The sequence below is a fragment of the Cyanistes caeruleus genome, chromosome 3 (assembly GCF_971803275.1).
Source record: "Cyanistes caeruleus chromosome 3, bCyaCae1.hap1.1, whole genome shotgun sequence".
NCBI lineage: Eukaryota > Metazoa > Chordata > Aves > Passeriformes > Paridae > Cyanistes > Cyanistes caeruleus.
The window spans coordinates 72,092,163-72,114,491 of record NC_141703.1 but is presented as its reverse complement, the minus strand read 5'-3'; the positions used below and the strand labels follow the sequence as shown (position 1 = coordinate 72,114,491).

The 22,329-nt window shown below is 36.9% G+C and overlaps 1 protein-coding gene across 2 annotated transcripts in view; it reads left to right on the top strand.

Moving 5' to 3' along the window:
* RNF17 (ring finger protein 17) overlaps positions 1 to 22,329 on the top strand; it is a 41,832-nt gene that overhangs the window by 7,065 nt on the left and 12,438 nt on the right. The window contains exons 8-27 of one of the 2 annotated variants that reach the window (XM_023919912.2): positions 2 to 99; positions 1,577 to 1,745; positions 3,084 to 3,160; positions 5,480 to 5,554; positions 6,712 to 6,803; positions 8,345 to 8,506; positions 9,093 to 9,285; positions 9,721 to 9,886; positions 11,220 to 11,410; positions 11,969 to 12,107; positions 12,574 to 12,727; positions 13,421 to 13,536; positions 14,489 to 14,609; positions 15,350 to 15,467; positions 17,081 to 17,302; positions 18,209 to 18,359; positions 19,410 to 19,528; positions 20,132 to 20,222; positions 21,067 to 21,182; positions 21,507 to 21,808. In XM_023919912.2, coding sequence (XP_023775680.2) covers positions 2 to 99; positions 1,577 to 1,745; positions 3,084 to 3,160; positions 5,480 to 5,554; positions 6,712 to 6,803; positions 8,345 to 8,506; positions 9,093 to 9,285; positions 9,721 to 9,886; positions 11,220 to 11,410; positions 11,969 to 12,107; positions 12,574 to 12,727; positions 13,421 to 13,536; positions 14,489 to 14,609; positions 15,350 to 15,467; positions 17,081 to 17,302; positions 18,209 to 18,359; positions 19,410 to 19,528; positions 20,132 to 20,222; positions 21,067 to 21,182; positions 21,507 to 21,808 — 2,872 coding nt within the window. Of the gene's footprint in view, position 1; positions 100 to 874; positions 971 to 1,576; positions 1,746 to 3,083; positions 3,161 to 5,479; positions 5,555 to 6,711; positions 6,804 to 8,344; positions 8,507 to 9,092; positions 9,286 to 9,720; positions 9,887 to 11,219; positions 11,411 to 11,968; positions 12,108 to 12,573; positions 12,728 to 13,420; positions 13,537 to 14,488; positions 14,610 to 15,349; positions 15,468 to 17,080; positions 17,303 to 18,208; positions 18,360 to 19,409; positions 19,529 to 20,131; positions 20,223 to 21,066; positions 21,183 to 21,506; positions 21,809 to 22,329 lie in introns of those variants that run through there. The other variant, XM_086881899.1, reaches the window with a different exon arrangement.

Here is a 22,329-nt window from a genome sequence, read left to right as displayed (position 1 = left end):
GGTGCTGGAATACCTGGAGTTAAAAGTAAAGCATAAAAAAGACGAAATTACAGAAGCTGCGGATAGAACACTTGATGAACTTATTACTCTTCTGTCAAGGTAGTAATTCAGTTTTTTTAGTAGCATGGCACAGGTGAGTTACTTTTATCACAAACCTGTTTCTAATTCAGGTGATTGACTAGATTTTTGTTTAGAATTTTCTCATAGCACTATTTCATAGTTTCATTTCTTCATTTCACTTCTATCATTTTTACCCTTTCATTGTGGCATCTTGGAGCTGGTTTGCATGGCTGGAAAACACTAGTTTATTCTGTCTCTGCTCTTAAAAAATAACAAACACTAGTTAAAATACTGATTTTCTGAAAAAGCTCAGGTTTGAGGCTTTTTAATACTGTTATTTGGGGATGATAAATTGTAACAGTAGGAATAGCAGTGTTGCTGCACATGATCCTTTAGTCCGGCCAGCTGTGGCCACAGCAACAAGAGTGGGCTGCCTCGAGAAATTAAGGCAGGCTGGGGTGCTGCTTGCTCAGGAGCTGTGGGCTAAGGCACAATGCTCTATGGTTTGCAGAGATAGTGCCGAGGACCAGAGTAAAAGAAAAGGAGGGGTCTTTGGTGTCAAGTCCAGAGGGTTTATTCTCCAGAGGAGTCGGGGACAAAAAGACAAAAAGATCCCAGCCTACAGCAACTTATATACAGGGGAGGAGTAAGAGTGGGCTACAAATCATCAACCAATAGCCCAATAGGGAGGAACAAGGGGAGGGGGTTACAACACAGGGACCAACCGGAGTGAGGGGGGTGGAGAGGATCAGTCATATAGGCCAATGGGGCCTCGAAGGTTAGGAGATTGACAGGGAAGGGCCTAGAACAAAAGGCAGGGTTTACAATGATGGGCAACCAGAAACCTGGGGTGACTGGAAGAAGGGGGGATTGGCATGGACCCTTCTGGAAATTAGGGAAGGACTTTGAGGTGAGTGACATAGGATAAGGTGGGGAGAACTTAGGTTGGAACCACTCCATTTCAGGGGGGAAACCATCGTGGCAGCCATTGGTATAAACAATTTAACAATAAAACACATCGCCACCTAGCAGGGCTTTTTAAATTGACTTTCTGCACATTTTCAACCTGATAGAAGACCAGTGACACTCCATTTCTGATTTTTACAAATATTTAGATCTTCAGATTGTAGGGGAGAGAGGTGTTAAAGCTCAGGTTTCCAGAAGAGCCTCAGGGGGGGTATTAGTCTTCAGTCTTAATCTTAGTAGAATGAATTGTAAGACCCAACTGTTTATTTTTTAGTTGGATGTGTTTGGAAATATTAGGAGGCTGAAATGGAGGAGTGCTCTTAATATATAATTAATAAATATTTTATCAGTGTGAATTCTTTAACTTTGTGGTTCCTCTAATAACAAAGTTTGTTTCCCATGGCCCCACTTCACACTGGGGAAGATGATCCTTGTGTGGGAGATGTATCCACTTTGTATTTTGTGGCTGGCAGCTGTGTGTTACAGTTCAGATTTGAGTCTGTGCAGCTGAGTGTATATTAAATTCTGAAAAGTAATGTTTTTAACACAGGGAAAAGAAATTGTTTGCAGAATTAAAGGAGAACATCAACTACAGTTCTAGTGTTGCAAAAGCTAAGGAAGCCATCGAAGAGAAGAAGCAGCACTTGATTGGTGCCATTAGGACAGCAAAGGAATTAAAATTTTCACATTCTCGAAGAAACTGCTGTGATCTTGCTCAGGTAGTAACATTCTTGCACTGTGAAATAAATTATTTTTAAGGAATATATTCATGTTTAGATTGAAAGTTTATGGTCTCAGTTTGCTGACTTCAGTACTGACATTTTTGGGGTATTACATTCTTACCCTGCCTTTTCATAGACACAGAATTTGTATTTGGTCTTGGTCACAGGTTACAGTCTTATGACTGATGTGAAGCAAAAAAAGGTTGTTCTTGCCTTGAAGGATTCAGCATCTGAAACAGGAAATGGCGGGAGGAGGATAGGAAAACTGTCACAGTGCTGTTCAGGTGAAGGCTGGTGTTTGGATCAGTTCAGTTTCTTAAACTTTAATCGTTCCAGAGCTCTACAACCTTCTCTCCAACTGAACTAGTCCAGAATTCATAGCCACACTCACTTGATCCTTTTGGTCCCAGGCCTTTACTTTCATTCATTTTCCCCATCATATCTGCTGTTCTTGGAAACCCATGCTAGCTGCCACACTGTATCAGAGCAAAGGTCCATCCTGTAAAGTCCTCTGTCTCTAGCAGTGGAGAGGAAAGATGTTTGGAGAAAACATCCAAGAATCTGGGAGGCTGAAGGTTAAGGGTTTTAATATCAATAGGTTACATCAGGCTCATTACACTGAATAAACATTACCTTATTCTGTCATAAGCTTGTGGAACGTCTTCTTTAATGTCACTGTAAAGCTTGTGGTGGTGTGCATGGGTGTATACATACGTGCATTATATGTACCTAGGCATAGGTAGTGTCAGTCAGTTTCACCTTTTATTATTTAAGGTGAGGTTTGTGTAAAATAGCTTCCTATGTTCTTTCAAAATGTGCCACCCAGTTATTTCTTTTGGAGCCTTTGTAGTTCTTGCGTTGAGAAAAAGAATGAATAATTGGTCTTGTCGTTCTTTGAAAAAATGTGCTTTTCAGAATCATCTACCTGCATCCATTTGTCACTTTCCATATGAAGAAACTGATTCTTCTGACCCAGAAAAGACGTCTAATCCTTCCTTTTTTTCTGTCATTTACTTCCACCTTACCAGTGTGATTTTTTTGGAAACTGGCAGCTGTGACACTCCTCTCATAGGCCTGCATTTATACTTAGAGGTCACTTTCTCATTAGATGTTGAAACAAAGGAAATATGACTTTTGTTTCTGTTTATATGCTTAGATTAAAGAATCTCAACCATTAAGTCTTAGTAATGCAAGAAGACATATTTAAGAATTAGCTGTTGTCTGAACTCCTAAGGTTTTTACCATAAAATTAAAGGTGTCATGCTATAGATAATAGGTGTCTGTATAATCTACTTTCTGTATAATGAAAGCTAAGATTGTATTTCTTAATTTCAGATTATTTATGACTTGAAACTTCCAGTTGAGGCTGAGCTCTCAAGAGTGAAGAATTTAAAGGAAAAAATACTTTCAAGGTAAATAATTGGAGTGAGAGATATACAGAGACATAAAAGGAGGCGTTGGTTATCTAAATTACAGAAACTGTTCATGTAACAGTTAAGCAGCAGAAATGGAGCTTCTTCACTTTTTTCAGTTGACTGAAAAACTACTACTTCAGACATAAGTATTAACTTCTTAGGAATAACAGGCAACACCCTTCATGTGAGGCATCAGAGAGAAGCACATAGAATTTGCTGCTGTGTAGACAAATACACATGCGTTTTAAAAATCATTGATAGGCTTCTGCCACTTCTAAAATTCTCCTTCCCTTAAAAGTAGAAATAAATTGGGAGAATAATGGCTGAACTATATTTTTAATGAATCTGTTTCTGACCTTCAGGTCAGAAGTGCTTAAATGCTTTTTGCTTTACTGATGTCTGAAGAAAGGTAAGGAAAATCCCAGTTGCCATGCTGTTCTCACTGGAAGTGAGTGACTGATGATTTCTGTAGCAGAAATGAGTAAGACAGTGGATCACAGCTGAGGTACACCTGACCCTATGCAACTTGGTCGTAAGGCTGATCAAGAGTGCTGCAGTTCCTTGTGTATAAAGGCCACTCTCAAAAATGATGGAAGGACAGAAAAAAGATGGTGCTACTTTGGAACATCTTGGAGATCCAGCTATATTTCAGGATGTTGAACCACTCTTGGAATACAGCGGGGGGAATATGATTCTGACTGGCACAAAGAGAATGAAGCTTATCAAGTTGATTATTTGTGTGCTAAATGCAAACAATTTTTGTGGGATCACAGAATCATTGAGGTTGGAAGACTACTAGGATCACTAGAGATCCAACCATTAGCCTAACATTGCCAGCTCCACCTCTGCCATGTGTTTAAGTGTAATGTTTGCATGTCTTTCAAATCACAGAATCATAGAATGGTTTGGTTTGAGGGGGACCTTCACAGGTTGTGTAGTCCAAGTGTTCTCCAGTGAACAAAGGCATCCTTAGCTAGATCAGGTTGTTCAGAGCCCCATCCAATCTGACCTTAAACCTTTAACCTTTCCAGGAATGGGGCATTTACCACCTCTCCAAGCCTCTTGTCCTGCTGTTTCACCACTCTGCTGTAAAAAATTCCTTTTATCTAGTCGGACTTGACATTCCCTTAGGTCAAGGGCTAATGGTTTTAAACTGCTGCAGGAGGCTCTACCAGAAAATTTGTTCCCATCTTTCTAGAAGGTGCTGTAAGGTTTTCCTGGTGCCTTGCCTTCTCCAGGCAGAACAGCCTCAGCTCTCTTAGCCACATACCTCCAGGGATGGTGACTCAGCTAATCCCTGGGCGGGTGGTTCCAATGCAAGGCAAAAATTAGGACCCTTCCTGTCATGTAAGTTGAGTTCTTGAGTTAGAGTATGGATAAACTAATCTATAAAGTCCTCTTTAAGAAAACTTTGGCCCTACCTACCAAGTCACCACTTTGAAGATACTGTCAGTGATAAATGGCAATTTCAGAGAAGTGTGTTTAAATGCACAATGCTAAACTCTCTCAGCTTAAAAGAAAGCTGAAACATAACAAAATCTTTTTTTTTTTTTTTTGCATTGGAAGACTTTTTAAGAACTTCAGCTGAACAGGGGACAAAGGAGACCTGTTGAAGGATAAATGTAAAGGTGTTACGTACCTTGTGCAACTCCAAAATTGCACCAAAGGTGAAAAAAAATTACAAGTAGCAGGTGCATAGGTGCTGAGGCACATGCTGTAGACATAAAACACTGTAGAAGAAAGAGTGGATAGGTTCCTGAAGGGGCAGTGGGAAGGAAGGGTGGAATGCTGTTCAATTCTATTTTCCTTTCAGTTTTCTTTGGTTAAAACTGGATAGAAAAACTAAGTCATTTATTTAAGTTATATTCACGGTTCCATTAACCTAAACATAAAAATGTTTAAAATATCTTCCTGGTTTTCATTGATAAAGAAAATAGTTAATAGTGTAGCAGTCAACAGAACCATGTATTTTGGACTTGAGTTATGGTTTTGTTCTTTACAAAGAAAAGAAAATTCTTTGTCTCTGTGCAGAATAATGCATTGAACTAAACTGATTATAGATGTGAAAACTGAGTGAATGTTGCAGTACTCCCTGCATGAGGGAGAAAGCTTAAGACAAGAGTTTTTAAGTATGAATGTGAAGATAAATGAGCAGCCAAATCTGGTTTTTGTAGGAAGAAATAAACTGGAGTAGGTAATTATCTCTTACTTTGCCCTTCCATGAATATTGTGCTGAAAAACACCATAGATCTAAAACTGTCAAAATTATTTAGGTATTCTTGTCACCTTCTATAATATTTGTTCTGTTCTCTTGAGATTGTTTCTGAACACTTCGGAGATTTCATCTTCATTAGAAAATTTGGGCGAGATTAAATGGAGAATGACAGGGAAGTAAGTATTTTTTAATGAAAGAGAATAGGTACGGTAATTTACCTGTTCTAGTGGTTAAGTATTTATTTGAGATCAAATACAAAAAACTGTAGGTGCTTATGGAATTCTAAGAGTGTGTTGAAGCAGAGCAGATCTTTATATGCTGGTATTTAAATCACCATTCCAGTCAGTCCAGTTTGTGTTTCAGTTCTGATATTTTGGTTTTACTACTGTTTTGCCCTAGTGTATTTTGCTGAATCACTTCAGTTATCCAGATTTTATTATGATGTGTACTTTTCAACTTTAGTTAGCATTAAGTGATTCAATAATAGAACCAGTTAGGCTGGAAAAGATCATTGAGTCCAACTGTAAGCCTAAAACTGCCAAAGCAACCACTAAACCATGTTGCATGAGTCCTGTGTCTACTATGTTTGTAGTACATGCAGTAGAGATATTAATAATTTCAGCACATAAAAATGCATGTAAGTGCAAATTAATCTCTAAAATTAACAAGTACTAAAATTAGTAGTATTTCCAGTCTAAATACTGATTGTGTCAAATGTCAAAAGAAATTTCTTAAGATTAACAAAGAAAACCCTTTTGTTTTTAAAATTACAATTGCTTTTCTTTTATTAGGATTTTGTTTGTTGTTTCTTGGTGGTTTGTTTGTTTTCTATAGTCCTTGACTAATGCTTGAAAAAATGGAATGGAGTTCCTTTTAGGGCTGTTGTAGTTAACACTGAATATGCTAAAAAAGGCTTATTGCATACTGTAATATTTGAAAATCCTACATATGAGAGTGAGTTGTATATGTTAGTACAAAAGCATCTGCATTTTGTTTTCAACATGAGCTATCTTACCACATTGTGAACATTTTTTTCAAATGGTTTATATTTCTACTTGTGATCTCTGATCATCTAGGTGGGGGGTAGCTCTTGCAGTAAGCTGTGTCCAAGCGTATGTGCTGTGTCCGTGACAATTCTTTCTAGAATTCAGGAGTTATGTTACTGGGGTTTTTTTGTCTTTGTATTAAAAAATTGAATTCAGTTTATTTCTAGCAGCTCTTATGAGGCATTTTTCAACCTAGTGATGCAAAACCTTTGCTCTGACTTGTGCTTTTCTGGAAACATATTGAGTTATGTTAATTTGTTTCCAAATAATTTTTTTTCCAAATATAGTGAAGATAATGGACAAGACATTCATATTCTTGATGACCAGGAAGAAACACCTGATGTCATAATAGAAGAAATACTTGAAGAGGACTTGGAAGGCAAGAGTCTTAGTACCTCACGCTTTCAGTGTTCCATTGTTGAGTGTGATCTTATTTTTGAGTCTTGTATTATGCTGTGTGTTTGGCTCATGCAAGTTCTTCAGTGGTGTCTGTTTCAATTCTTTTGGGTATTTTTTTGTTCACCTGTTGAGCTTATTGAAAACTTTTATCACAATCTCTCTCAAAGAGTGTGGAAAGCACTATCTGCTACGATGATTTACTTTGACTTGTGATTGTTGTAGTCCCCTCAGAGTTTCTCTCTGGCTTCTGGAGAATTGTTTTCTGTCAGTTACCTCAGCTTCTTGAATCTTCTCCCAGGCCATTGTCCTATGATATTTGGCAGGAACAGTCAAGTTCCTCGGTTTGTCAGGTTTTCCCTGGATTGTGCTGCCAAGAGTATAGCTGATGGGTCCAAGGGGAATCCTTCCCCTTTGTTAAGACTGAATCTGGTCCAGCATTGGACCCTGCAGTCCTGCAAGTCACTGTCACACAGAAGGAAGTCCAGCAGAGCATGCCAGGCTGATGTGCAGGAGCTGCTCAGGGTCTTAGAGGTGTTTTCCAGCCTTAATAAGCTGACTCATCACTCTTTGGAAATGGTGACCAGGAGTGATCCAAAAGAGGCTGTATCTTTGTAGGGGAAATCTTTTAAGTCATTCAGACCTTTTGTTCAGATACCAGCTTATACACTGGAAATGGCCAAGAGAAATCATGCCTCTGTTTTAGATGCAGCATTTCCTAAACTTGGATAAACCATCTATTCCCAGATACCTTCTCAGATTGTTTCAGATGCCAGATTCTGTGTAGTCTTTCACCCATGACGTGTTGCAGTTCAGAGGTGGCAGTGCTTCAGGATGTTGCTAATCTGTCTGGTTGGTGTGCCCTGGTCACTCATGTGGATGACATTCAATCTAGATTGTGATGTCCACTCTTGGCAGGAAGCTTTGTGGTATAAAATGCTCTTGTAAGACTTGGGTTGTGGGGCTTCTAAAATGGTCTGGCCCATTAATAGCCTTTGTTGAGTAGCTTCAGAAAGAGAAACCTGTCTTTTGTGTCCCTAATGGAGGGAGGTACCTGCAGTACAGAGGATTTAGATGCTTAGTCTTGAGTCGTGGTTTATATGGGGTCATTTCTTGGCTAGTTCTTTGTTCTTCATGCACTGAGTAACTATAGGAAAGTGCTTAGCATACCTGTTCTTAAAGGTAGGAGTCTTAATTTCTAATTTGCTTTCTAGAAGCTTTCTATATCTTTGTTAGAGGGAATAAAAACTGAATTACCCATTTAAATTCAGACTACCACTTTGTGAGACAGCCTTTTGTTTTGGAGGGTAGCATAAGGAAGAGGTAGCTGAAAAGAACAATTTCATCAGGAAGCAAGCATGGTAATAGTTTGAAACAAGCATGAGCAGACTTGTCAGATTAAAATCTGTTTCAGGTAATGTTACCATGATTAATGCAACATAAATTAAATCAAATCATATACCTAATAATACCTGTTGGAATCACTTGGAGAGTATTTGATAATTTGCATTGTGTCTTATTCAGGTTTGACAGAATTAGTGTTTGTAAGCCATGTTATAAATCCATGCCATTTCTATATTCGGAGATATTCACAGAAGAAAGAAGCATTTGCTTTGCAGAAGAAATTGGAAAACTTCTGCTGCAGTAAGAGTTCCTATCTCTTGCCTTCAGACATTTTGGAACTAGGTAAATGGTTAATTTCTAAAGGTCTACACAGCTTAAAATACTACCTTGAAATATACCTTCCTTAGTATCATATTCTTTCTTTTTTCTCTCCTCCCCCTCCACTCCTTTATGTAATAAAGCAGTCCTTATAAAGTTCATTGACTGAGTAGAAAACATTCTAGAAATCAAAATGAAATACAGTAATACATTCTTAAATGATTAAAATTATTTCCTAACTCACATGTTGATAATCTTATCCACTTCCACATAATGTGTTCAGAAAACTGATGAAAAGCATGTAATGACTATGTCAGTGGGGTTTTTGCCACTTAACACAGAGCTATAGAAAGTTTGCCAGACATGACTTCTTGATACAAGTCAAATGCCTGCCAGCCTTAAAGATAGGGTGTAAGTGAATGTGAGGAGAACTTCTGGTGGCTATGGAGACAAGGTTTTTACTTTCTTTGTGTCTTTATTGTAGCAGTAGCACTTTCGCTACCTGTGTAGAGGATGGGAACGGGAGCATTATGCAGAAATGTAATTATAGTTTCAGTGTGAAATAATTTAAAATACTGAATTTAGTTCTTTTGTATTTGCTTCCATGTAGGTGCTAGAATTTTCATTAAGAGTAAGGAAACTGGAATGTGGAGCCGTGGAACTATAACTGAACTAATTCCTGTAGAAAGTAAAAATCAGAGGAAGAAGCCTTGTGGTCCAATAAGATACAAAGTGTGTGATGTAGCATTGCTGAAAGTATTCCTGATTGACTTTGGAAGCTCTGTGGTTCTGGTTTTCTCAGGGTATGTTTATGGAGAGAGAGGTTTTTGACTGTAGTTGTCTTTGACTGTTGTTATTCAGGTTTTCTTCGGAGAAACAAGTCCTTCCTCACCTTCACACAGGTGGATATCCAGACACCCAAGTGGCTCTGGTATTTTCTTCATGCATATTCCCCTCAGAAAAAGTGACACTGTATCTAAGTGCACAAGTGTACAAGCTTGCTTACATTAAAATATTTAACTGAGACTTGAGTTGTAAAAGGGAGCAGGTAAATACTAAATTATTTTGAAAAATGCATTTTACTGAGACTTTAAAATTCTGTTTTATTGACATGACATTATGCCAATTACTGCAATAATAACTTAAAATGAAAGTCTGGGGTTCGGGGGGTTTTAGGTGTTTGGTTTGGGTTTTTTTTGCTTTTAAGCTAGTGCTGCATTTATTCCCATTGCCATTAGATGTGATCCCACTGAAAGGCCTGATTCTTCTACTCTGCAAACTATTGAAACCCATGACATTTGTCTGTTTCTGAGGAAACTTGACCAGCACATTGAGGCAGAGCTTGCAGCCATTCCTCCTTTAGCAGTACGGTGTTCACTGAAGGATGTAGTTCCAAAAAATGAAGTAAGTACAAACTGCTTGAAGTATTTTAGAAACTTATTCTTAAGATTTCTGTTAAGGAATTTAAATATGGAATTTAAAATTATCTTATTCCAGTATAAACAGAAGGAAACTCAAGAATACGGGGTGTATATTTTCTTTAAGTTAAATTCTCTTGGAAAAGGATATGTTGCATCGCTTTCATTGGAATAGAAACAAGAGCTTATAGCAGTCTGTCTTAAAAAGCCTGTGAGACTACAGATGTATATTTCATGTGTAAATCTCACTGCTCGTACTTTAGACATGTTCTTTTGTGAAGTTGAAAAATTAATTTCAAAATTGATCCTCTTATTTTGTGTCTGTCTGATAACTATGCAAGTAGTAACTTTCTGAAGTCATCCAAACAAAGAATAAATGGCTTCTTAAAAAAATTTAACAGCATCTCTTCAGGGATTGCACTTGTTACTTAAAATTTTTTGCTACTATTGTAAAGTGTTATTTATTGTCTTTCAGTATAACCACAAGTAAAGTACTGTCAACCTTTAATCCATTACCAAAAAAAGCATATATATTTCAGTGTTATTTTTTTCAGTATTCACTTTTTATTAGGCTTGTTTTATTCTCGCCACATTCACATGAAAATTAACTAAGTCCAATACAGCTGTGCACTTCTGACAATACAAACTGTTGGTCAGTCTTGAGGGGTTTTTACCAGTCTGATGTTGACTGAAATATCTTTAAATAGGCAAATTCTGGAACAGTTTTCACACAGGTAGGTAAAATGCCTTCCTTATGTGCATTTTCATTTTTTTCTGTGCCTAAAAAGCACAGAGTTGCAGTATCAAACAAGAAATGCATTATTTTGATCCCAGAGAAATAAATTCAGTCATGCTTTTTCAAGGTAGGTAAAATGTTACACAGGATGCTGTGGAGAGCAGTCATGTGTAAATTGATCAAAATCACGTTGTGCGTTTGTGTAAAGACACAAGAAGATAAATTTACATTTCTGCTCTCTCAGTTCATGAGAAAGTCATGAAATGAAACAGATAAGACGATTCTGGTTTTTGTATTAAAACAGTCTGAGGGGATCTTCAGAAGAAACATGATGGCATCTGCAATTCTTTGATCTGACTCAGTTTTATACAGTTTAATACAGGTACTAATCCATAATAAAAGAATTCTATTCAGTGCTGTTCTGGCTATGGACTAGACAAGTCTGACCATGTTCAGTATTTAATCTGTTCAGATGCATCTGTGCTTTCTTCCTTGCATTTATTTTATCTTATTTTTAATTATAGTTTGTATTTTTTATTTTAATGTTCTCTGACATCCTCATAACTTTTTCTTTCTAATACAGGATGAAGGTTGGGGAGATGAGGCAAAGACAAAATTTTTAGAAATGGTAAATAATAAAGTTGTTTCAATGGTGGTGTTCAGAGAAGAGGATGGTGTTCTCATTGTGGATTTGAGGAAACCTCCATTTAATGAAATAAACAGTAACATCCCACTGTCTCTCAAGGATGCATTGGTTTTCTTAGATTTGGCAAGGTATGTGTGCCTTCCTTTGGTTCATGCTCCTGTGTGCTGTAACTGAAAACAGAATAATGCTTACCAAATAAAGTTTACTTAGTTGGTTGGTTTTGCAGTGTTCCGTGTATTAATGTGTGATATATTAACCTTCAGCAGTGTCTGTTGATTCCCTTTTTCTACCTTCACCAGTGAGCACTGTGATACACTCATTTGCACTAGTCAAGCTTCATTTAAATAGGAAACTTTATTTTAGAAAATGGCAAAGTACTTATTTCTGTATGAATGTTAAAAAACAGAAGGGCTAAATGAGAAGCCCTTGGGGTCTGTCACAGAAAACCATACAGAAATGAGCCCGAGATCTGTTTGATTTTGCTGGTAGGCAGTGGGAGAAGCATTACAGGTAATTGGCTGCACCCCCTGCAAGGTGGAAAGTTTAAGCTATACATATAAGTATTAATTAAGTCATTTTTATAAGATTGTTTTATGTTATTTTTAATGAAAAGTTTGACATTAAAAGGGTTCATTTGCAGTTAATTTTGAGTGTCTTTATTCAAAATTTTACTTTGTTTACTTTAGGTTTAAATTACAGTTTCCCAGTCAGTTGGAAAATTGCACCATTTCACACTACAGTCCACCAAATATTCCACAGGAAGGGGAGGAGGTCTTTGTTGTGGTTTGTCACATTCATAGTCCGAGTGATTTTTATCTCCGCCTGGTAAGTTTAGAAATCAAGTCTATTTAGATGAAAATATGAAAAAACATTTTAATGTTGAGCTCTTTATAGTCCACAATAAATAAGCTACTCCTTCTGTTAAGTTCTATCACTTGACCAGTGATAGGATTCCTTGAGTTAATAGGTAAGATTAATTCCAACAGTCCTTGATTCAGCATAGGTATATTCCAGGAATTCTTAAAATCCCAGAATGTTTTTGTCAGTTATGTAATGTGATTAATTCCTTCGTGGGTGTGCAGTATTTTACTGGTTAGAATGGTGACTGAACAGGGAACTGTTCAATAATTGTTAGGCTCTTTAATTCACTTTATGTATTCATGACCACTTTAATTTTGGAGGGAAGACTGGAAAGTACAGTACTAGAAAAAAATTATCCCTTTAAAGAGAAAAAAGTGCCATTAAGAAGGAACATCTGCTGTGCATGTGTGTTTTGTTGTTTCTATTTCAGAGAGAGAGTGTGGAATCTTTAGCTCTTGCAGAGAAAATTCAGGAGATATATAAACAAGAGAATGGTAAAAACTTGGAAATTTTCTGCCCAGTTGAAGGTCAAGCCTGCATTGCAAGGCAGGAGGATGGGAATTGGTATAGAGCGCAGATTATAGGTGAAGTATTGATTCTTTTTCTCTAATGCTAGGTTGCAAAATCAGATGTGCTGGTAGGTCAGAGTTACACACTGGATATGAGCAGTAATATCCAGCCAGTATTTTTACTAGGAATTATGGTGCTACTACGTAGTTTCATAAAGTCAGTACTACTAATTCATACTCTTTTCTGTTAATAGACTGGTTTATACACCTGTTCTTTTTTAAGCAGAGATGCAGCATATTCCATTTTTTAGAGATTGACATTCTGTTACATAATTATTTAAAGTAGTATTTCTCTTATTATTATGGTTTGAACCATAGCTTTGGCTGTTCCTGCCAACCTGTGAGTGTATTTGGTGTTGGTTAATAATTCTCCATAACAATTCCAAAGGGAGTTGGGGGATTGTGCTTAATGCTGAGTCTGTGTTGCCTGTATGTGGGCAGCGTATCATGTCCGTGCTGACGTTTACTTGGCATGTGTTCAGTGTGCCAGTGTCTCACAAAGGGGGCCAAAATACCAGGGCTGACATTTCAGGGACCTGAAAGAGCTGGCTCCTAAAGAATACTCATTTTGATGGGTTATAAAAATTCCAGAAAATTGACTGGGTGATCATATGGCCTGAATGTGGGGTCTACTCTGAAATGCTGGTGCTTTAACCTGTATCAGATACTAATTTTTTGTTAAAATAACTTGGGTTGTTTTCCTTGAAGGCCTGCCAAGTTGTCAGGAAGTTCTGGTAAAATATGTTGACTATGGCAACATTGCTAACTTAACTAATAAAGACATACGCAGAGTGGAACAGGAGTTTCTGAGCTTTCCAGAAAAGGTAAATTACTAGATTAAAAACTCAAAATTAGCGGCATCTCAGTGAATGAGAGGGGAAAGAGAGAGTTGTTCACCTTCTGAAATACATAAATAAAATGTTAAGGAACTTCCTTTATTGCCCACCACTATAAAGTGTCTCAGTGTTTTGGGTGCTTATTGAAAACCCTTAGATTTATATTTTTTTTATACCTTTCAGGTGTAAATTAAATCTAAGGTTGCCCTGCAGTATAAATACTGCAGAAGACATATACATACAATGTGTATATACCTGTGTATTTAATTCCCTTAAATTACATTTATTTCCATAATAAGCCAAATTAATTTTTGCAGTCTTTCCCTTCTAAATTACAATCTCATAATAAGGGGATTTTTCTTAATACATTTGTTTGGTGTACAGCATTTAAAATTTGGTGGTTTTTTTAACTTGAGGAATGGTTGGAGTGTCCCCCTTTTGACAAGGAGGAAAATGACTGGGAATGAAAATGGCAAAGTATTTCTGTCAAATAAAAAAAATGCACATAAATAGAAATTATTTTTGTCTTTGCTGTTCATTTGATAGTTTTGATTACCAATCACAATTATGCTGAACTTTGAAACTTCATTATATTGTTAGGGGTTGTTTTTTTTTTAACTAGTTGAAGGCATCAGTAGGCTTTTTTTTATCAATTCCATGCAATAATCTTTACTGATCTCTGCACCAGTTCTATGCCTTATAAAGGGAGGCAAAGAGATTTAAGCTCTTTGTGTTTCATCAAGAAGGTCTCCGTGAGTTTCATGATCACCTGCTAGGAAGGGAGGGGTCATTTTGAATTAAATCACGTTGTGGTAATGTGGAACCAGAAGCCAAGGTTGTACTGTCTTGCATGAGTACAAAGTACAAAGTGATCCAGTTGCAATAAGATGGTCTTGAACTGTATGTGATGCTTATTTTATTATCTTGGGTAATTCTTCAGGCAATCAGGTGTAGGCTGGCTTGCATTGAGCCATTCAAAGGGGCAAATGAGTGGAACAGAGAAGCCAAGGAAAGATTTAAAGAAATGACTGAAGATAAGCTTATGTTGTGTTCAGTTATTGGTAAGTTGCCAGTAGTGTATTAATTTCTCTTTACATATTATTAAGTTGACTCAGTATAGAGGCAATCACTTTTATATTTAAATAGTGTTTATTTGAAATGCTTGTGTTCATACCTGCTGGAGATAGCCCAGAGTACGAATATCTAAATTCTGTCCTCTGATTGGAGGAGGCATAACAGATAAAACTTGGCAACAAAAGCTCTGTTCATGTCTTGTCTTACAGACCACACCAGTGTTACATGATGTAAGTTACTCTGGTTATTCAGATGGGTTTGTTTCCAAAAGTACTAGCTGTCCTTGATGTTTCCTGACATTACGGGTAGCTGGGAGTGTGATTGCTTCTGCTTTAAAATATTGCCAAAAAATTAAAATCATTTCAGAAAACACATACATGCCTTAGTAGGACTTTTCTCAATACCATATATTGTTCATATGTAGCTACTTACTTTTCAGCCCTTGTGGAATGATGATTTGGAACCCATTTAATAAACAGAATTATGTGTAGCAGTTGGATTTTTGTACAAAAGCATTTTGTGATTATTGGTGTATTTTAAGTTAATTTTATAGATATGTGCAAAGCTAACCGTCTGCATATTGTTGATGTTCAGAATCACTTATTTTGTACAAGAAATGTAATTCTGGAGAATTCTGTCTTTTAGTACTGTTTGTTATTCCTCTAAAACCATAGTCTTCCTACTGACATTGACTGGCACTAATTATGTTGACGTTATTCATTCACAGAAATTTTAGATAATAACATCTTATCTGTTGAACTCTTCAATGCCTCTGCTGATAATGGGAGAAAATTGAGTATTAACTGCCAGCTAGTTGAGGAGGACTTGGCATCCTACATACCTGGGTAAATAAACTATGCATAACTTTTAAAGTACTTGGAAATACAGAATTTGTGTATTGAAACTGCTGGTGTTGGTGTGTCACCTCCAGGGGCTGGAATTTACCATATCTGTGATAAATTAATTTTCAAATCACATTCATCGGCTGGTGTAGAGTGTAACTGCAGTTTGATAGTTAAATTTTCAAACTAAATCTTGAATAATGTATTGAAGTTGTACCTGTGAAAAAATTGGAGTTCAAATGTTTGCATCATACTTGTAGTGTCCCTAAGTGCCAAATCTTCCCAAGTGTTCACTGTTAAGGTTCTCATTCCCATGCAGTAAGAAAATGAATTTGTCTTAAACCTGCACCTAAGGTTAATCATCTGTTTGAGAGATCTCTTACTAGAAAACACTTGGGTAAACAGCTGTGACAGCAACAGAAGAGTTGGGAAGACAGCAGAGTTGGGAAGTGTGGTGGGGGAGATGAGGCTGATGAGGATATAATGCTGCTGCATTTAAATGGCTGGCTTTTTACCAAGATAATCCATGGGCTATATTCATGAAAATCTATATTTACTCTTTTGTTAATAATTATTGAATACTGATGGAAATACTTCATTAAATAGGAAGTTTTCATTCCAAAGGGAAATTCCCGAATTTGCTTTTTTCAGGAGGAAGGATGTAAGTGGATTTTCTCTGGGAGCTTAGAAATGTAACTAAATCTTAAAAACACTCTACTGTCACAGTCACCATTTTTTTAGTAAGATTTTTCTAAGTTATGTAACCTGAAGAGCCAAGCTGTTTTCTCCCTGTCACAAAGGTACTTTGTTGTGTCCCATCTGTATTTAGATTTATGCTTCCAGCCTTCAGTCAGGTATATTCCTTTAGCATAAGTTGCTGTGTAACACTGATCCCTTGAATAAAGTGGGTTTTATGATCCCCTGCTCACTCCCCCTTCTTCAGTTGAACTGGGAAGAAAATAAAAGAAACTCAAGCAAGAAGATACATGGGTCAAAATAAAGGCACGGAAATCACTTACCAAGTACTGTTGCAGGCAAAACAGACTTGATTTTACTTAGTTATTACTAATTAGCATAAAGATTTAATTACTAATTGAGTCATTGGTGCACAGAAGACAGGCATTTGCAGCACCTACCCTCCTCCATTCCCAGGGTCAAATTTATTCCATGCCCCTCTTTCCTCTCATGCACTTAATTTACACTCAGTCCATTCAGGGAAGCAGTGAGTAGTGCAGGGAGTTGGGGTCAGGACACAGCAGTTTAGCCATGCTGATCCTTTCTTCTTTTCTCCTGTGCTTTAGGATGGACCCTCCACAAGCCTTTGTCCCTTATTTTGTGGGGCAAGAGGCCCACTCCAGATCTTCTATTCTTATGGATCTGGGTGTTCCCTGTGCTATCTCTTCTGTTCCCTGAACATTCAAGGGTACCTTCTGAATGAGACTAAAAATGTTACTATCATCAGTGTTTCAGAAGTAGCACTTCTAAATGTTTTTGTCTAAGCTACAACTCACTTTCTTTCATGTTGAATAATTCCTGTTATTTTGTTGTTGAGCCTTTTTCACTTGGTTTAAAATCTGTTTAAACTTTCCATTCTAATTATTTTGTGCTCTTTACAGGTACACTGAAAGAACTGAAGTAAGGCCCAGTGAAATATGGGATGATCCTCTAGAAGAAATTTCTAAAACCTCAGAAGCTTTAATTCCTATAGACACAGAACTTGTAGATGAAGGAGATTTCAGATCACTCTGTAACAAGGAGTTACATGGGAGAATTAGTCATGTTGTGTCTCCTAGTAAAATTTTTGTTCAATTGCTGTCATCAGAAAGTATACTGAAAAGGTACTAAAATTCAAAGAACTTTCCTTCAGTTAAGGTGTTCTTACTACAAGGTGGTGAAATACAGTTAGAACAAACTCTGGTGAGAGTTGCATTTGACACAATGTACACCTTTGTTGAGGAAAGTGTAGGAGCAGAAGAGAGATTGGCACTATATTGTGGTTTATTGAGTAGCTCTGATTCCAAATTAAGTATATGATCTCACTCATATTTTAAATCAGTTTTATTGTAAGTATTGGGGCCTGGTGAGGGCAACACTGTCCAAAAAGATTAAATCTTCCTTCTTTTTCTTCTCTCCTTCCCATTCCCTCATTAGAAATCTGGTTAAATAAAACCTGTGTCCCAAGTCTTAGTAATAGCAGGGATTTTTTTTCAAAATGTTTCCAGTATCCTGTTAGGATGTTTAAAGACAATTTCTAGACATGGTGTCTATCAGCCTGGTAGATATTTAGGTAACATTCAGGTAGCCATGCCTACTCTTAGAAGATAGTTTAAGGAGTGTGTCATGGTTTAGTGCAAGTTGTTTGTTTATTTATTTATCTTCTCATCTTCTTGGTTGTAACTACCTTGAGTTCCACTTGGGTAGCCATGACATCTAGTACCACACTCTCAAGCTGTCAGGAGAAAAAACAGTGTCGTTTTCAAACAGTGTCATACAAAGCACTCAGGGTTGCTCAGATTAAGTCCAGTGTCTAAGTTAACATGATAGGTTTTAATAGACTTTTAATCAGGATGCATGTGTTTTGTAACTCCCATTTCATGTATTTCTATGTCATGAAGAAAAGCTGCAGTATTGTGCATCTGTTAAAAAAGTAGAACTTCATTGTATGCTAGTTAAACAATGACTGAATAAGCAGTTTTTTTCCTGCATTAGTTTTTATCACTAGAACAGCATTTTTTTAATGTTAGTTTACAGGAGGAGATGGCTTCCATCTACAAGGAATCCCAGCCACAGTCTGTGAAGTGGGAGAGTGAAATGCACTGTGCTGTTTACATACACGATGTGGGACAGTGGCACAGAGGTCAGATAAGCAGGATTGTCTCTGAAACAAGTGCAGAGGTAAAGCTCTTATCATAACAGGGTTCATACTTTTATTTCTAAACTTGAAAGCGTTCACTGAACAAGATAAAGTCATATCTTTGTTTCTTCTATGTTAATATTTTCTTGCAGTCTTTTGCTTCTGTTGAGAGTTTAAGTTGTGCTGTATGTTACTGAAAATCAGTTGACTGTCTTGTCAAAGCTCAGGTGCCTTTATCAGGGAATCTGGTAGTTGAGGAAGGCTCTTGAAGTTGACTTTGTGTTTATTTGCCCTGCCCTTTGGAAGATGGCAGAGATTTCCAAGATAAAGTCTAACAATTCATTTTAGATTCCAGAAAGTGTGTGAAAGTGGGTGTCGCAGTAATTCAAACATAATGATCCTTGTTAAAAGATGGAGCCAGTTGAACCAAGTGCAACACCACAGGAACACAGGTAGTGCAGTTGTATGAACCCTAAACTGATGGTGATGTATTGTGCCACGTAGCTATAACGTTTTCCAAACTAAACTCACACAGCACTGTTTGAAACATGAGTTTTGTTGTACCAATTTGAAAATAATGAGCACCAGGATAAGCATTTTGTGATTAGATACTTGTGTCTCCAAAGCAAGAATGGCTTTTTGCTCATACAGACAACCCAGGACTGGATTGCTGTTGATTTTTTTCCCATCATTATCAGGTTGTGCCCAGGGTTTTTTTAATCAGGAAGCAGAAATGGGACTTAGTGTACTTCAGGTGTGAATCACCTGCTTTCTGAGCCTAACAGCCTTCAAACAGCTGTATAACCCCATCAGAATAAAAAGCAAGGGGTGGAGGGGAGCTACTTCAGTGTTTCTTGGTTTACCAGAAAGTCAGTAAAGTTATTTAACCCCCTTTGAGCACATTTGTACAGTTTGTCCCTTTGCTATGCTGTGATAGTTGCTTGAGTTGTGATGAAGTATTTCGGTGCAAAAGGCATTTGTTGAATCCCAGTAATGTTTGGAATTTTTTAACCTCCTCAGGGATGCTTTGAATTATAATTCCTTACAGATAACAGTAAGAGAGGGGTTTTGTTGTTTCTTGCCTGTAACAGGTACTACTTTATGATTCTGGAGCTGAAAAAGCAGTGGAAGTGAGCTGTCTGAGAAAACTTGAGGAAAACATGAAGACCATTAGGACATTAGCAATAGAGTGTTCACTGACAGAAATAAGGTAGTCTTTCCTTTTTACTAAGTGACAGCATTAGAAACTAATAATGACATTATTATTTGTTAGCAGTGATTATCTATGATTTGGAGGTGGTTTTCTTTTTGAATAAAGAAATGGGGTGGTGGCTGTGATTTATTAAATAAAGACTTGGAGTTTTTCTGAGGGTTATACTGTACAGTAGTAAAGCAGAAACTGTGCTGTAGAAATAAGAAATATTTATAGGTTGAATCACAAAATAATGAACAGATTTATTTCATTGAATACTTTTTCCTTGGCTCAGAATTTGAGGTGAATTTGATCTTGTGAAACTGTGGAACGAGGGTCTCTTTTTCTAGACTTGACAGGTGTCATAACTTCAAGAACTCATGATCCTCCTCATTTTGAAGTTTTGTGCTTGCATTTTTTAATTTTTCCTCTTGCAGAAATCCAGAAATTCATAATGGTTTCATGTTACTCTTGACTGCAGTAGAGTTTATTTTTTTTTTTGTAACAGTTTAGTCAGTTTAAAAAAAAAGCCAAGTTTTTAGCAGAGGGAAGAGTTGGAGGTTGTACTAAAGAGATGCCAACTTCTTTTGTACCTAGAGAGTATAATTTGTTCTGTGTTAGACCGACAGGTGGAAGCACACAGTGGACAGCAACAGTGTGTGAACGCTTATCCTATTTCCTAACTGGAGCACAAGTAAAAATAGTCATACAGGTTTGTAATCAAAACCAGTGGTATTTATAAAATTTCTGTTATGCTTTCTGCTAATTTGGGATTTTTTTCCTGAATATTTTACCTTTCAAAATGTCATGAATAGAACTTGATTGTATAGCTGTTTGCTCTAGGGAAAAAGGTGCTGCTTCTTTTTTACTTTTGTAACTCACTGGAGCATTAGAGCAGCTGTCTACTCAGTGTGGAGAGAACTTCATCTTTGATAGATTTGGTTGCTGAAGAATAGTAAGTGTATCTTCGGGATCACTAGATGCTGACAGCCTTTATGTCAGATGAACAAGCTGCTCAGGTTCTTGATGAGAATGATTTCAGCAGCTACTATATTAATATATTTTCAGGCCTCAGAGACTGAAAGAATTAATCCAGTCCTGTATGAATATCATTAGTAATTGATCTCTTCCACGGTTTAAAAAAAAAAGAAAAAACAAACCAGGATTATTAGAAGAGTTTGATTTGTTCAGCATCTCTTGGCAGCTGCCAGTGGTATTTTACAGTGTGTGTGGAAATAAAGCAGTGATGAGTGAAGTTATTTATGCATGGGTTTAAATCTCCTTCTGTAAAACAAGTGTTTGGCACTTGATTCTATTAAAAAAGCTGAGGGAAAGAGCAATATTTTATTCTAGAACCTTTTTTAATGTCATGTGTAGAATAATTGGTAAAATGATTGGAACTGTCATATGGATTAAATAAATTTGTGTCTTCTCATGTGAGCATCAGTTGTTCGAGGATGTTTGATTGACAGTACCAATAAATGAAAAATATGCTTGTAGTTTAGAGGAAATGTGTATTTGTAATATGTTATCCAGCTCTCTCCAATTTTTTCCAGGAAAATGATGTGGGTTGTGCATTGCCTGTGAAAATTCTTTTCAAAGATGAAACAGGAAAAATGACTGATACTTCTGAATTCCTTATTGAACAGGGTTTGGCTCTTAGAAACAGAAGGTTTGGATACTTATTTTTTATAGTCTCTCAGACTCAGATCTTCATATTTGACCAAACTAATAAGTAAATCAAAAAATTTGGATCATGTTCTACAGTTTTAGCAATAGAACTCCATCTTCAATGGAATTCCTTGAGTGTGGTGTTATTTTTTGTATCCACAGCACTTTTCAGTTCTCTTAAGTTTGTAGATGAGATGCTTGACAGTATTTTGAGATACCTTTGCCACTTCTGTGTGTTTGATTTTCTTATTTGCATTATTATGTAGTTTTGCACTTTTCAAGTTCTTTGTCAGTTAATATATTGATACTTGATTGAATTTTCTAGAACTGGTAAAGTTGATGGGGCTTGCTTAGTCTCCAAGGAGCATCTTGAAGTACGCTTTGAGAATGCACAGCTGGATGGTTGCAATTCCAAAATTACATATGCAAGAAACAAGAATGTTCCAGAGGAAAATACCACTCTTTCAGAGAGTGAGCAAAAGTCACTCAAAACAGACAAGCCACTGCTGCATTCAGAAATGGATGATGTATATAAATCTCCCATTGTTCCTGAAGCAAAAGTTTTCCAGGCTGTAGTGAGTTGTATTGGAAGTGATGGAACTATTTATATAATACCAAAATCATTTGGTGAGTTTACATAGAAGAAAATACATTTATGAATCTGAGTGCTCTTGGGTATCGGAGTGTATACTAGAACACCTGTCTGGCATATGTTCACTGTTCTGAAAGATTCCTCTTGGGAGGTGATGTCCTTTGGTGTGAGGGGCAAGGATTCTCTCTGTCGTTGAATCAGTTTTTCTGTCCTTCCACCCTCCCAAAAAAAACCCCAAAAAAAAGAAATCCGAAAACCCAAAGCACTTAGATGGGCAGTTACTTGCCTTTCTCCTCTAGGCTGTAATGGATAAAGCAGCAAGTGCTTTATTCTGTAATGTTGACTGATAAAGGTAAATGTAGTAGTTTACTTCAAAATGATGAAGATACAGTCATAATGATTCTTGGAAGTTACCTTGGTTCTCAGATACTGCTGTATTTTTTTCCTTCAGTTTAAGCTCAGTATACAGTTTCTTCAGGCTGTTTATTTGCATTGTGATACATTCTATATCTCACAATGTTTTCTGTTTGTATTATTTTCTTCTGACAGCTGCAGT